The sequence below is a fragment of the Onthophagus taurus genome, chromosome 7 (genome assembly GCF_036711975.1).
Source record: "Onthophagus taurus isolate NC chromosome 7, IU_Otau_3.0, whole genome shotgun sequence".
NCBI classification, from domain to species: Eukaryota; Metazoa; Arthropoda; class Insecta; order Coleoptera; family Scarabaeidae; genus Onthophagus; species Onthophagus taurus.
The window spans coordinates 8647836-8662660 of NC_091972.1; the positions used below are offsets into that span (position 1 = coordinate 8647836).

At 30.1% G+C, this 14825-nt stretch overlaps 1 protein-coding gene and 1 long non-coding RNA gene across 2 annotated transcripts; one reads left to right on the plus strand and one right to left on the minus strand.

The window, feature by feature from the left end:
- The first annotated feature begins 7030 nt into the window (after window positions 1–7030).
- On the plus strand, window positions 7031–10370 carry LOC111424581 (uncharacterized). The gene is made up of 2 exons (XR_002707622.2): window positions 7031–8719; window positions 8777–10370. It is a non-coding gene; the product is annotated as an uncharacterized lncRNA (long non-coding RNA).
- A 725-nt stretch (window positions 10371–11095) lies between these two features.
- Window positions 11096–14767, minus strand: LOC111424559 (I-kappaB kinase epsilon). Its single transcript, XM_023058142.2, has 3 exons — window positions 14651–14767; window positions 13889–14597; window positions 11096–13828 (listed from the first exon to the last, which is right to left on the minus strand). Exons 2-3 carry the CDS (start codon window positions 14547–14549, stop codon window positions 12261–12263), a joined length of 2229 nt encoding a protein of 742 aa, XP_022913910.2. The 5' UTR covers window positions 14550–14597; window positions 14651–14767; the 3' UTR covers window positions 11096–12260.
- Between the last annotated feature and the right edge of the window lie 58 nt (window positions 14768–14825).

Here is a 14825-nt window from a genome sequence, read left to right on the forward strand (position 1 = left end):
ATAAATCATAAAGATAAACTGCGAGATTTACTATCCATCAAGCTTCAATTTAAAATATAAATCATTTCTGCTTTGCTAGAAATAGACCGGAAGTGACTTTTTTAAAATTGACATCTATCGAAATTTTTCTATCACAATTTCTTACTTCAACCTCGTTTTCTTTTAATTTCGATTATTAACGTATTCCTTGCAATGCATCGTTTTGAAGAGGACATTTTGAGCTTTAATTTCAGACATAAATCATTTCTTAATTACTAGAAATAGACCGGAAGTGACTTTTTTAAAATTGACATCTATCGAAATTTTTCTATCGCAATTTCTTACTCCAACCTCGTTTTCTTTTAATTTCGATTATTAACGTATACCTTGCAATGCATCGTTTTGAAGAGGACATTTTGAGCTTTAATTTCAGACATAAATCATTTTTTGATTACTAGAAATAGACCGGAAGTGACTTTTTTAAAATTGACATCTATCGAAACTTTTCTATCGCAAGTTTTTACTTCAACCTCGTTTTCTCCTAATTTCGATAATTAGCATATACCTTGCGATGCATCGTTTTGAAGAGGGCATTTTGAACTTTTTCTAATTACATTACAATCACCAAATTGTAAAGTAATTGCGATAAATCATGAAGATAAACTGCAAAATAAAAGTCATAAGATTATCTAAGATAATCATATCATCAAATATCAATTTGTATATATAATCAAATTAAGCTTGCGTGAAATTAAGGATACCGATCAAATCATAATAAAGCAGATTTTGTATTGATTTTATTTACTGTCGTTTTGTTGCATAATAACAAAGTGAAATGACGCCTACGCATGTTTATCAACTTTCTCGAATATTAAGATATTTTAAAGCATCTCCCACGTTTTTAATAAAACTAAAATTACTTGAAAATGGAAAATTTACAATAGAAGAAGGATCTACGCATTTTCGTTACTTTCTAACGATTATCTTGGTTTCTTGTTTAATGATTTATACAATTACATCATCGATGTACGAAGATATATATCATGGAATGGCAACTTATATTAACATATTTCGAGTGGTGATTTCAATTAGAAGTTTGATATTAAACTTCACACAAAGAGTATATTTAAAAAAATTTTATAAAAATATCATTGAACTGGATGTGAATATTGAACGTCACGGATATCATTTTTCTTATAAAAGTATCATATTTTTAATCATATTAAAAATGTTTTTAATAGTGATAATAATAATTGGGAACGTTTTGTTATGTTTAACATTGAAAGGATCGTTTAAAACTTGTTTAATTCATTTTGGAACTTGTAACGTTCCGTATGCCATAAGCGGCTTCGTACTTTTACAATATTCCGTTGGCGTTTTGATACTTTGGGATCGAACTAATATTTTAAATCGAGTTTTAACAAATCTCGTTGTGAAAGAGAGAAGAAATTTTAATTTAAAACAAAATTGGAATGAAATTAGAAATTGTTTAATAAATTTAAGTAAAATTCACAACGGTATTTTTAAAGGTACTTCTTTAATCAATACAATTTACTCCGAACAATTATCTTGGACCATTTCAAAAACTATTTTGGAAATGTTAAATTGTATGCACACCTATATAAAAAGCGACAACTATTTAATGAGATATTATAACATGTTTTGGGCTATTATTGCGGTTATCGAATTGGTTTTAGTTGTACCAATATGTTCATCGACCACAAGAAAGGTGCAATTTTGTTTTTGTTTAAAAAATCATTTAAAAAATATTTTTAGGCGAAAAGAACCGCTCAAATTTTAAACATGTTAGAGACGGATATTGGAGAAGTAGATTTTGAGAAAAATATGTTTTTATTGCAAATGAAACATCAAAAAATTAAATTTATAGCTGGCGGAAGCATTGTGATGGATGAGACCGTCTTAATGCATGTAAGAAATTAATTATCAAATGAATCATCTTTAATTTTTTTGTTATTTTAGCTAATTCGTACAGCAAGTAGTTATTTTATAGTTTTATTGCAATTTGATTCCGATTAAGTAATTCTGATTTTGTGTCTGGAAGTGAAAGATGAAAATTTGCTTGAAGAATACGTTTCTCATTAACTTCATACAACAGTTACAAATTCTCAATTTGACTTTGCAAGGCAAAAATTATAAGTCGCAATTAAAATAAAATACAAAGTGATCAGAATTCAAAACATTTTACTAGTTTAAAAGCAAGTTCCTTTAATATAGTGCAAAATAAAATTAATGAACAAGAAAAAATTGAAGTGTTGAAGAATTTAAAGGATAATATTGATTTAATAATGTTTTTTTAATTTTTAGTTATAATTTACAGGAAACTGTAAATTTTTTAGCTTTATTATTTATTATTTTTTTATTTTTTATTATATTATTTTTAGCTATGAGGTTTTTGGCATTAGGTCTATTTCTTATTCTTTTAGAATAAAGCTAAAAATAAACTTTTTTTATAAAATTTCTAAACGCCGCCATCTAGTGTCGTCGAAGAAATGTAGTCTAACATGTTAAACTTTTCGTAATTTTCGTAATTCATCTTAAAAAACAGGATTTTTAATGTGACACTTCAGAAAATTTTAGAATACAAACAAATGTTGCTATTATTATATATCTATTTGAATTCGTACAAAAAATATATCAGCGCCATCTATCAATAATTTATTAAGTCATCTAATAATAATATTAAATATTAATAAAAAATGTGAAATGATGCAATCTATTCCAACTTTTGTGTAAAACAAATATAAATTAAATAGTTCAACAAATATATTTGTTTCAAATATCAGAAATATGTTTTTATTTAATTTTTAATTATAGTACCGTAATTTACAGGAAACTGTAAATTTAATATCTTCGACAAAAGACAAAAGGAAAAACAAAAGACGATAGCGCTTTGAGGTTTTCGACATTGGAATTTATTTAGAAAAAGAGATCGAGACATGTAAGCTACTTGTTTTCTAACTCTTATAGTTTCCAAGATAGCCTATTCGGACATCGAATTTGAACCACCGAAATGACCGCACGTAGGTAATTAGTAAATTTTCAGATCGGGCATTTCTGCCTTCGCATTCATTGTACCTAGATCATACTTTCGATCGAGACGTTGATGACTAAAATTGATCAATTAATTAAGGAGATAATTGATGTGTTTGATTAATTAGTTTTTTCTGTTTTAATCAAAATCTTTACATATTTCGAATCGGGCATTTCGACGTACGCATTTAGCCAGACGCAAGCTTTCGTTTGAGATATAAAACAATAAAATCCGTAAAACCGTTCTCTAGTTATAATCAATTCAATACAAATTCATTTTTTCTTATTGATGGGGGCTAAATTTTCGGTCGTCCATACTTGCATAAACAACGAGCCGAACACTTTGTCATTCCGAGGGCTACTTTTCTAGTCTTCTTTTTTCAAATTTTGTATTTTTAGCTGTACCGGGTATTCCGTTAAGGTTATCATAACAACGATGTTTATAGAAAATAAGAAATTATATATAGAGCATTAAATTTGCTTTGAAATGTTCTTTATTTCATGATGATATCTCAATTCGTTCTTGAGATCCGATTTTTTTAAAATTTATATTTCCTAACACAAAAAATAAGGGATGATCCAACGTCTTGGCTGCTTCGTTTTAATAATTTGTTGGGCACCTGATTCTTTTGCAGGAAGTGTTAAACTTTAAAATTCGATTAGTGCGTTTTATTTTAGTAAAATGACGTAAGTTTTATTTGAAATGTTTCGAGAAAACGAGTAATTTTTTTGTTGAAAGGTTGAGTTTTAAAACCAAAAAAAGATTTAAAACCGCTTCGGCCCGTCGTTTTTACATTTTTTGTTTATTCACACAATCCAGTTCACACAATAAATTAAGGAGGGGATGCTTGGAAGTTGATTCGCTAATAACGCATTTTAGTTGATGTGCGGGCATAGAAGGGTGATGAAGTAGTTTAGAAAAATAAAACTTATTACTTGAATTAATACGTGTTATATTAATTCATTTTTTTGTCACAATAAATTAATTAATTAATCTTTCCAGCTGAGCTTCGAAGTCAAATCCAAGGGAAACAACATCCATTCGGTGAGTCGTTTCCAATTTTATTAATTTACAAAAACATATCGGGATAATTCGCGATTTGAGCGGTGTAATGTTACCAGATAAAAACCGCTTGAACGCTACTCATTGGATTTGTGGTTGAAGAACGGTACAATTCAATACATTTTTACATTTTGTGCTTGAAAAATTTTATAGTTTTAATTATCAACATTGTCAAAACATGAAATAATTTGAATTTGAGTGTAAACCACTCCAAATAATACTAGTATAATCAAATTCAAGCTTTTTAATGGGGGAGTCTCTTTGGGATTTTTTTGGATGTTTCGAGAAAAATGCACTTACAGTTTCATGTACTACAATGTTATGCGTGTATCCGCCTTGTTAATTTAACGTTTATAACTTCTACATTCAGCCAGACGCAAGCTTTTATTAGTTATAGCGAATTTAATCAAAATTAGCCGAAGACGGTGTTATTCGGAGGGCTGTACAAGGTTAACGGGAAAAATTCGAGATGTGATTCGAGACGGGCTTTTTGTGATTTCAATAGAAAAAACTATGACGAATCGAATGACGTATAGATCTTGATAATCGAGTGCATCGTTTACGAGTTATAACTAATTAAAGAAGGTCGTTTTTGTGTTATTTTCCTGTAGCTTCACGATCAATGCTATTATTCCACGTGGAAAATAACCATGATGCTCTGATCTCAATGAGAGTTAGTACTTTCATGGAGGCATTGTTGTCAGTGAGGCTTACAAACCCTCCAGCATGCCTATGAAGTGGGTATATTTGTATCTTGGTTATTTACACACAAATATCTAAGTATACTTTATCGGTAAAGTCGCAAGACCTTCGGAGATGCGAATTCCTGCAAAAGAATCAGGTGCCCAACAAATTATTAAAACGAAACAGCCAAGATGTTGGATCCATCATCCCTTATTTTTTGTCACAAAATATAAATATAAAAAAAATCGTATCTCAAGAACGAATTGAGATATCATCATGAAATAAAGAACATTTTAAAGCAAATTTAATGCGCTATATATAATTTCTTATTTTCTATAAATATCGTTGTTATGATAACCTTAACGGGATATCCGGTACAGCTAAAAATATAAAATTTTAAAAAAGAAGACTAGAAAAGTAGCCCTCGGAATGACACCGTGTTCGGCTCGTTGTTTATGCAAAAGTATGGACGACCAAAAATCTAGCCCCCAATAAGAAAAAAATAATTTGTATTGAATTGATTATAACTAACTAGAGAACGGTTTAACGGATTTTAATGTTTTATATCTCTCTATTATGGCTGAGTAATTCTGTGTAGAGTATATTGAACACTTCCATATCTGAAGCTGCTAGTTTTCCATATGTACATATAAATAGAATAATCCTGCAAAATAATTTAATATAAAATAGTATTATTTAAGTGATTGCCTAACCTATCCTTTGATATGGACTCCCTCCGCTGATAGAATGAGAGTCATTCGGCTTGCACATACAACATATCAATCCTATTATTCCACGTGGAAAATAACCATGATGCTCTGATCTCAATGAGAGTTAGTACTCATGGAGGCATTGTGGTTAGTGAGGCTTACAAACCCTCCAGCATGCCTACGAAGTGTGTATATTTGCATCATGGTTATTTTCCACGTGGAGCAATGGAATTGATATGTTGTATGCGCAAGCCGATTGACTCACCTTCCCTCAGCGGAACGAGCCCATATCAAAGGATAGGTTCGGTAAACACTTAAATATAATACTATTTTAATATTAAATTACTTTGCACAAATGTTCTATTTATATGTACATATGGTACACTAGCTCAAGATTTGGAAGTGTTCAATATATTTTCCACGAAGAATAATAATAAAAATTCCTTATGTATGTATAAATAGAATATTCGTGCAAAATAATTTGATATTAAAACAGTATTATTTAAGTGTTTGCCTAACCTACCATTTATCTACCGACTAGAAGTCTGGCCCCCAATAAGAAAAAATTAATTTGCATTGAATTGATTATAACTAGAGAACAGTTTGATGGATTTTAATATTTTATATCTCTCTATTATGGCTGAGTAATTCTGTGTAGAGTATATTGAACACTTCCATATCTGAAGCTGCTAGTTTTCCATATCTACGTATAAATAGAATAATCATGTAAAATAATTTGATATAAAATAGTATTATTTAAGTGTTTGCCTAACCTATCTTTTGGTATGGACTCCCTCCGCTGATAGAATGAGAGTCATTCGGCTTGCACATACAACATATCAATCCTATTATTCCACGTGGAAAATAACCATGATGCTCTGATCTCAATGAGAGTTAGTACTCATGGAGGCATTGTGGTTAGTGAGGCTTACAAACCCTCCAGCATGCCTACGAAGTGTGTATATTTGCATCATGGTTATTTTCCACGTGGAGCAATGGGATTGATATGTTGTATGCTCAAGCCGATTGACTCGCCTTCTCTCAGCGGAACGAGCCCATATCAAAGGATAGGTTCGGTAAACACTTAAATATAATACTATTTTAATATTAAATTACTTTGCACAAATGTTCTATTTATATGTACATATGGTACACTACCTCAAGATTTGGAAGTGTTCAATATATTTTCCACGAAGAATAATAATAAAAATTCCTTATGTATGTATAAATAGAATATTCGTGCAAAATAATTTGATATTAAAATAGTATTATTTAAGTGTTTGCCTAACCTACCATTTATCTACCGACTAGAAGTCTGGCCCCCAATAAGAAAAAATTAATTTGCATTGAATTGATTATAACTAGAGAACGGTTTGATGGATTTTAATGTTTTATATCTCTCTATTATGGCTGAGTAATTCTGTGTGGAGTATATTGAACACTTCCATATCTGAAGCTGCTAGTTTTCCATATCTACGTATAAATAGAATAATCATGTAAAATAATTTGATATAAAATAGTATTATTGAAGTGTTTGCCTAACCTATCCTTTGATATGGACTCCCTCCGCTGATAGAATGAGAGTCATTCGGCTTGCACATACAACATATCAATCCTATTATTCCACGTGGAAAATAACCATGATGCTCTGATCTCAATGAGAGTTAGTACTCATGGAGGCATTGTGGTTAGTGAGGCTTACAAACCCTCCAGCATGCCTACGAAGTGTGTATATTTGCATCATGGTTATTTTCCACGTGGAGCAATGGGATTGATATGTTGTATGCGCAAGCCGATTGACTCACCTTCTATCAGCGGAAGGAGCCCATATCAAAGGATAGGTTCGCCAAACATTTAAATAATACTATTTTAATATCAAATTATTTTGCACGAATGTTCTACTTATATTTACATATGGTACACTAGCTCAAGATATGGAAGTGTTCAATATATTTTCTACGAAGAATAATAATAAAAATTCCTTATGTATGTATAAATAGAATATTCGTGCAAAATAATTTGATATTAAAATAGTATTATTTAAGTGTTTGCTTAACCTATCATTTATCTACCGACTGGAAGCCTGGCCCCCAATTAGAAAAAATTAATTTTGATTAAATTCGCTATAATTAAAGAACGGTTTGACCGATTTTAATGTTTTATATCCCAAACGAAAGCTTGCGTCTGGCTAAATAATTCTGTGTAAAGTATATTGAACATAAACTTATATATAATAATAATAATGCCTTTATTAACCTTACAATTAGTGTACAAGTAAAAAAAACAAAATACAAAAACGAAATAATAATAAAAAATAAGTTACAAAAAAAAACAAAATTACTCCAAAATCACAAAGACTGATAAGTGGTTCCAACATATTGCTTGTAAGTAAGTAGTGAAAGTGAACATAGCGCATAGGACAAAAAAAACAAAAATTGAATGCATGAATAACAATTAAAGCAAATAAAAATTAAAATTTTACTCCAGAAAATCTAAATTGCTTCCATCTGTCGCTCACAGAGATATCGCTTGTATGTATACAAGAACTGTAAGTGCATCTTTTCAACGATTATTGATATTGTGGATGTCAGTACGATACGATATATTCCTGCTCAGATAAACAGCTGTTTTTTTATTTAAAATTTTAAAATAAAGTACTCCCCTGTGAAAAATGATCTCTTTTAAATTATGCGAGATTCTGCAGTACTTTCGTATTACATAAATTAGTCTTAAACACCCACTTTGGACATACTGCACGAGTCTTCGATTGCCCTTAGTTGTGCAAACACCATAGACCGAGTCACAGTGATTAAAATTGGATAAAATCAAAGAATCAGTCAATAATCTTTTATAAATTTCATATGATTTTTGTTACCAAATACTATCACATTAGATTTGCGGGAGTTTACTTTTAGGCCATGCCACTCAGAAATGTCAACAAGTGATTGCACATCAGAATTTATATTGACAGCAGCAACATTAGTCTCGGTGTGAGGAAATGATATTAATAACTGATCATCATCTGCATAAGCATGGTATTTACAATGCTTCAAGTCCGTATAGAACATACTAGTATAAATGATGAATAATAAAGGACCACATATACTACCCTGAGGAACTCCTTTAGAGACAAACAAATGCTTTGGAATAACACTCCGCAACACACCGTCCACAACATCCATTAGTACAGTATTGCAACTATGACCCGGTCTAAAAACTGACTGGTTGTCAGGTATGATGTCAAAAAGCAATAGGTGTTCACGTAACTGAGAATAAACTATTTTTTCAGATAAAATGCTTTTAGGTCTAAAATCAGTATAGCATTTAGGAGAGTTAACTTTTGGCAATGGAGTGACTACAGAAATCTTCCAACAGTCAGGGAAAACGGCTTCCAAGAGACATGTATTAATGACATGCGTAATCATATCTAATAAGAATGGACACGACATTTTTATTGTATTTATGCCAAGAAGATCGCTTCCAACGGTATTGGAGTGAATACATGATATAACTTTAGCCACTTCACCCGGTGCCGGTGTTGTATGAAAAGCAAACAATTGTTTAAAATTTCGTAACGTAGTGTTGTTATAATATTGTAATAAATCATGATCAATGTTATTATTTGAATTGTTCAAGAAATAATCATTGAATTAATCTGCATCACAAAAACGTTCAGGAACTTATTATATGTTTTCCATAAATCTTAAGCTGCTACTTTTCCATATGTACATACACTGAGAAAAATAGATTGTACGAATCGTATTATAGAAAAAATATTATACATGCAGCAATTCATTGTATTATATTTATTGTACTGAATACAATCTCGTCTCGCTGTCACTATTCATAGTAAACGTATTATACCCTTTGATTATATATAATATGGATTGAGCTAACTGAATATATCTACTAACAAAAATGTGGCTCAAGGTGAATAGACGCAGATGGAAAGCGATAATGTGAAAGTGTAACAAAGATAGACATAAAACGGTACTATTTTGTTGTGTCACAGCCAGTCACACCGTTATGTTTAAAAATGTATTGTTTCGTGTGCAAAGTTCGCGATAATACAGTTTCACATCACCTGTAAGTATTATAAATGTTACTTCTAATTGATAGTTTTTTATCTTATAAATTAACGCACGCCCATTATATATCAGTACGCTTCTATGTCTATCTCGGTTCGATCACCTTGCGCAAGCTATCTCTCTCGTTGGCTCAATCCATATTATATATAATCAAAGATTATACCTTATAGTATATTTTTAGTGCATAGTACAATCCATTTCTCTCAGTGTATGAATAGAATATTCGTGCAAAATAATTTGACATTAAAATAGGACCATTTAAGTATTTGCTTAACCTATCCCTTGATATGGGGTCCCTCCGCTGATGGAATGAGTCATTCGGCTTGCGCATACAACATATCAAATCCTATTATTCCACGTGGAAAATAACCATGATGCTCTGATCTCAATGAGAGTTAGTACTTTCATGGAGGCATTGTCGTTAGCGAGGCTTACAAACCCTCCAGCATGCCTATGAAGTGGGTATATTTGCATCTTGGTTATTTTCCACGTGGAACAATAGGATTGATATGTTGTATGTGCAAGCCGAATGACTCTCATTCTGTCAGCAGAAGGAGCCCATATCAAAGGATAGGTTCGGCAAACACTTAAATAATACTATTTCAATATTAAATTATTTTGCACGAATGTTCTATTTATGTGTACATACATATGAAAAATCTGGATACGTAAATTGATAAAGCGTACTTACATGTTAATTAAAATATTTGAATTGTAATAATAATCATAATAAATGCCTCTTATTAAATTCATGTAATTTATGGTTTTTAAATTAATAAATAATCTCTAAACATCTTTAATTTTTTATTTTAATCTTTATCTCTCCTGGCTGATCGCTGCTGCTGTAACGTCTTTTATGAAGGATCCTTCAAACTGCTAACGGGATTGAGGAAAAAATCTCCTGCTTGGTTTTCTTTAAGTAACGTCTTTTAACCACAACCGTAGCTTTGCTTTATTTTTTATTAAGTAAATATAAACATGTCTTCCATAAAGACTACCACTACCTCTATACCCTCTTAAGTTCCAACTTGGTCCAGAACGCACATTTGTAGCTATACTACTTCTGTCATATTTCCAATACTTTTTAAGTCCTCCAGTCGATTTTAAACTATTTCCAACGATTCCAGAAAATGTCAAACCATTTTAGACAAATTTTCAACAATTTCTGAATGTTTTAGCATCAAGTTAATAAATATTATTTATTATTATTTTAAGTTTTGACAAATTTAATGATGTTTGACACTTTTCAAATACTTTTTGAGAAATCCAGTCAATCTTAATCTATTTCAAACTATTCTAGAAAGTATTAAACCATTTTAGATAAATCTTGGCCTAATTCTGAATGTTTCAGCACCAAGTTTTGCCAAATTGAATGATGTCTGACACTTTTTTAATAATTTTTGAGTAATCCAGTTGATCTTAGTCCATTTTAAACTATTCCAGAAAATGATAAACCATTTTAGACAACTTTTCAAAAATTTCTGAAGCAACAAGTTTAAAATGAACGAAAATAAATAAAGTTATTTTAAAAAATTAAGTTTCTTTATTGTTAAATAAAAGTTGTAATATAACATAGCAATAGTCTATAATACTATGAGCATATATAGAAATATATCACAAGAAAATTTAGTTTTATGCAATAAATTGTTGTCGTCAACGTTATTAAATAATAAAATTGTATTGACATTCTCATAAATTCCTCGTATGGTGTTTTCAGTATTAAATTTAATCGAAATTGTAATTTCCTAAACATATAATTTAATTTAATGTGACATGGTAAAAAAGTGCTGATTCATTTAAATCGATGATATATGGCAATAACATTTGACACTTATTTTTTTTAACTTTAATAACAATCTTTTTTTCTGAAATTTAATTTTAACGTTCAAGACCAATAATACATTTTAATAAAGATTACCAAAAAAAATAATTAACATCTAAAAATTTATCACACCAACTTAGTATTCATAAAAATACAATGATAAACATAAAATTAAAGTACGTAACAATTTAACTTAAAAATAACCTACAAGAGTTACTTATTTAGTTTTATTTCCATCATAACATAACAGATAAGATTGATTGAGATTGATTTAGATTGAAATGGATTTTTTTGATAGATAGCGATTATGTCATTAGATTGGAAATATGAACTTCATTAACCCGGAAGAACACGCGCGTGGTTAAAACAACCCAGATACAGGACATGGTACTATTCTTTGCAGTTATAAAAATCGCTTTAAAACTGTTAAACAGATGGATTGTACATAACAGATCTGATAACTGCAACTAAATACTTCTGTTATATTTATGTATTCTATTATAGTCAGTGCTAAAACAATTTATTCATGTATATTTGAAAAAATACCCAGCGCAGGTTCTTAAGTATTAATTACATGCTCGCGTCTCGCCGGGTTAAAGATGAATTTTTGGACAAAAATCATTTAAAATCAGTCCAAACTTGATAGATTTATGCACAAAAAGAACACATGGCAATTAATATACATCGTTTTTTAGATTCTCAATATTGTGTTGGGACATATTTTAAAATTTTTTTATTCCTAACAAAGTAATCTTACAAAAATAATAGTAAAATGGAATACTTATTATTAATCTCCAAGCACCTTTTTTTAATAAATCATAAATGCTCAAACAACCTTAGAAAATAACTTAAATCCTAACACTTTATAAATCTTCACTTTTTTTGTTATTATTAGCAATAATTTCAAATTGATCGACAAGTTCTTTATTTTGACACAACAATTCCATAATTTGTTTTCTTAACAATTCGGCTTCTTTTAAACTTTTATGTAATTTTTTATGATTACTTGGTCCATTTTTATTTTTTTCTTGACTCATAGTCACTTTTTCGCCATTTTTAAATCGGTCTAAAAACGTTTTTTCCACGCCACTTTTAAATTCGTTAAATTCTATTTTCATAACACCACAAAGATCGTGCAAACGATTATCATGAATCGCAACATCTTTATTTAAAATCATCGTTTGAACATACATCGTTTGAGCGTATTTGTACCAATCTTCTAAAATTTCACCTAATTGTGTAAAACTTGGATTACATTCAACGTCTAATAATGTTTTTAATGAACGATTTGTTTCAGTTAATTTAATGCGTTCGAGAACGTGAAATTGTTCGTCGTTGTAACTTAATGATCTTGTAGCGCGATTTCTAACGAGATGTTGCCAAGAATCACGAACTCGTTCGACTAACGTTTTTGCTCTTGCAGAAGCTAATGTATCGACGGGATCTCGAATTGCTCTACTTGAAGATTCCCATTTTGTTTTTAAAAGATTTTCAACGACAATTTTTTTATATAATTCTTGTACTTTATAATTTGATTCGTTTATAAAGTTTTCAATTAATTTATCGAATTCAATACTGTAATCAGGAAAACTTGTTTGGTTATTTACTTGTTGAGAATTAATTAAAGTTTGTGATAAATTAAACGATTCCGCGGATTGTTTACTAATTTCGGAGATATCATCTAAATGTTGACATTTTAAATTCAATTTAGACAATTCTTTACAGATGTAATTAGTAAAATAATTTGTTGCTAAATTCATGTAGGTGATATTTTGGGAGATTTTTTCAATTCTTCGTTTACAAACATAAGAAATGCTGCAGGCGATTTTTCCTTGGGCTGCATCACTTTCCACAGAAATTAAATTTGGAAATTCTGGAAAAACTGGAAGCTCATTTTCTGGGGTAACTAAAATATTATTGTTTTCTTTATGAAATAGGACTAAAGGATCATCATCTGAAATACTGGGAAAACCAAGAGCAGTGGAATCTTTCTCAATGCTTTCAATAAACAATTCATCCTTAATTAATAATAATTGATCATTTCCGGAAATTCCAGTTTGTTCAAAAATATATCCTTCAAGTTCTTCGTATCTTTCTTCTGGATGAATATAAATTTTAATTTTCGAAAGATGATTTACATCGAATACTGTTAGAACTTTACACGATAAAATGTTTACAACTTCATTAAAAAATTTTTCAAATCTCCACACACGTTTTTGGTCTGCTTCTAATAAACCAGCAAGTAGAGGAGTTACAATTTTCTTTAAACCAGCTGTTAGTTGACAATTACTTGGTAATTCTCGATTCCATTCGATTGGACCATTATCTTTCATTTGAATACCAGAAATAACTCCACTTGCTTTCGTTGTTGTTATATGATACATAGTTTCTTTATTTCTTCTACCACCAAATGGTCTAAATGGTAAATTTCCTAAAATAAAAAAGTAAATAAAAATGATTCATTAATAAATTTGTTACTTATTATTATTACCTGTAGCTACATGATATAAAGTAACACCAATTGACCATAAATCAACTGTTGCCCCAAAAGTTTTTCCAACAGGTTTTCTTAAAACAGCTCTTTCATACATATCTGGATGTAAATACTCTTCAGTGCCATATAATGAAGCGAATTGTTGCCCTTCATGTAATTCTCTAGCAGCACCGAAATCTGTTAGTTTATAAACTGTGGTTCCATCATCACAAATAAATTTCATAATATTCCCTGGTTTCAAATCTCTGTGTACTAAATTATTATCTCGTAAATGTTTCATTCCAGCAGTTAAATGGCTCAAAACTAATAAAAACTCTTTCTCTTCTAATCCATAAGTATTTTCTGGGTCATCAAGTATATTAAAAAGACTACCACCCGTACACAGTTCCATCACGATTACTTTCCCACGACCCTCTTGCTGTTCCTCTTCAATGGCAAGTAATTTCACAATATTTTCATGCTTAACTTTTTTTAAAACCTCAAACTCTCTCATTTGTACCTCTAAAGGTCTCATATGACTTAATTGATTGAACGTTTTCACTGCTACTAACTCCCCATTCTTTTTATTTACTCCTTGGTAAACTGCTCCTGTCGCACCTTTACCTAACACACTTGTTGTGCACCACACATAATTCGCCGAAGCTCTTAAAAACGACATAATTGCGAAAACTTTGATAATGAATGAAGAATATTAATGTAGCATAACCTATAAAAAATCACAATTTATAAGTTTCTCTAATTTAACCATTTACAACTTACTTGTTATCTCTTCAAACAATTAATATCAAGATTTATATGATTCAGAGACACGTAGAAAGAATTTTTTATTATTATTTATAGATTTGTTAGTAAATAAAGGGGTTTTCTATTCTGCAGGTTGTTAACTTATCTACAAAACAACACACCATCCAGTATTCTTGTAATACTGGTTGCA

Excerpts from the sequence above, each read along its gene's own strand:
- LOC111424559 (XM_023058142.2), bottom strand. The coding sequence starts at position 14,549 with ATGTCGTTTTTAAGAGCTTCGGCGAATTATGTGTGGTGCACAACAAGT. Across the intron at positions 13,829-13,888 it reads TTTATATCATGTAGCTACAG|GAAATTTACCATTTAGACCA; the intron begins GTAATAATAATA and ends TTTTTATTTTAG.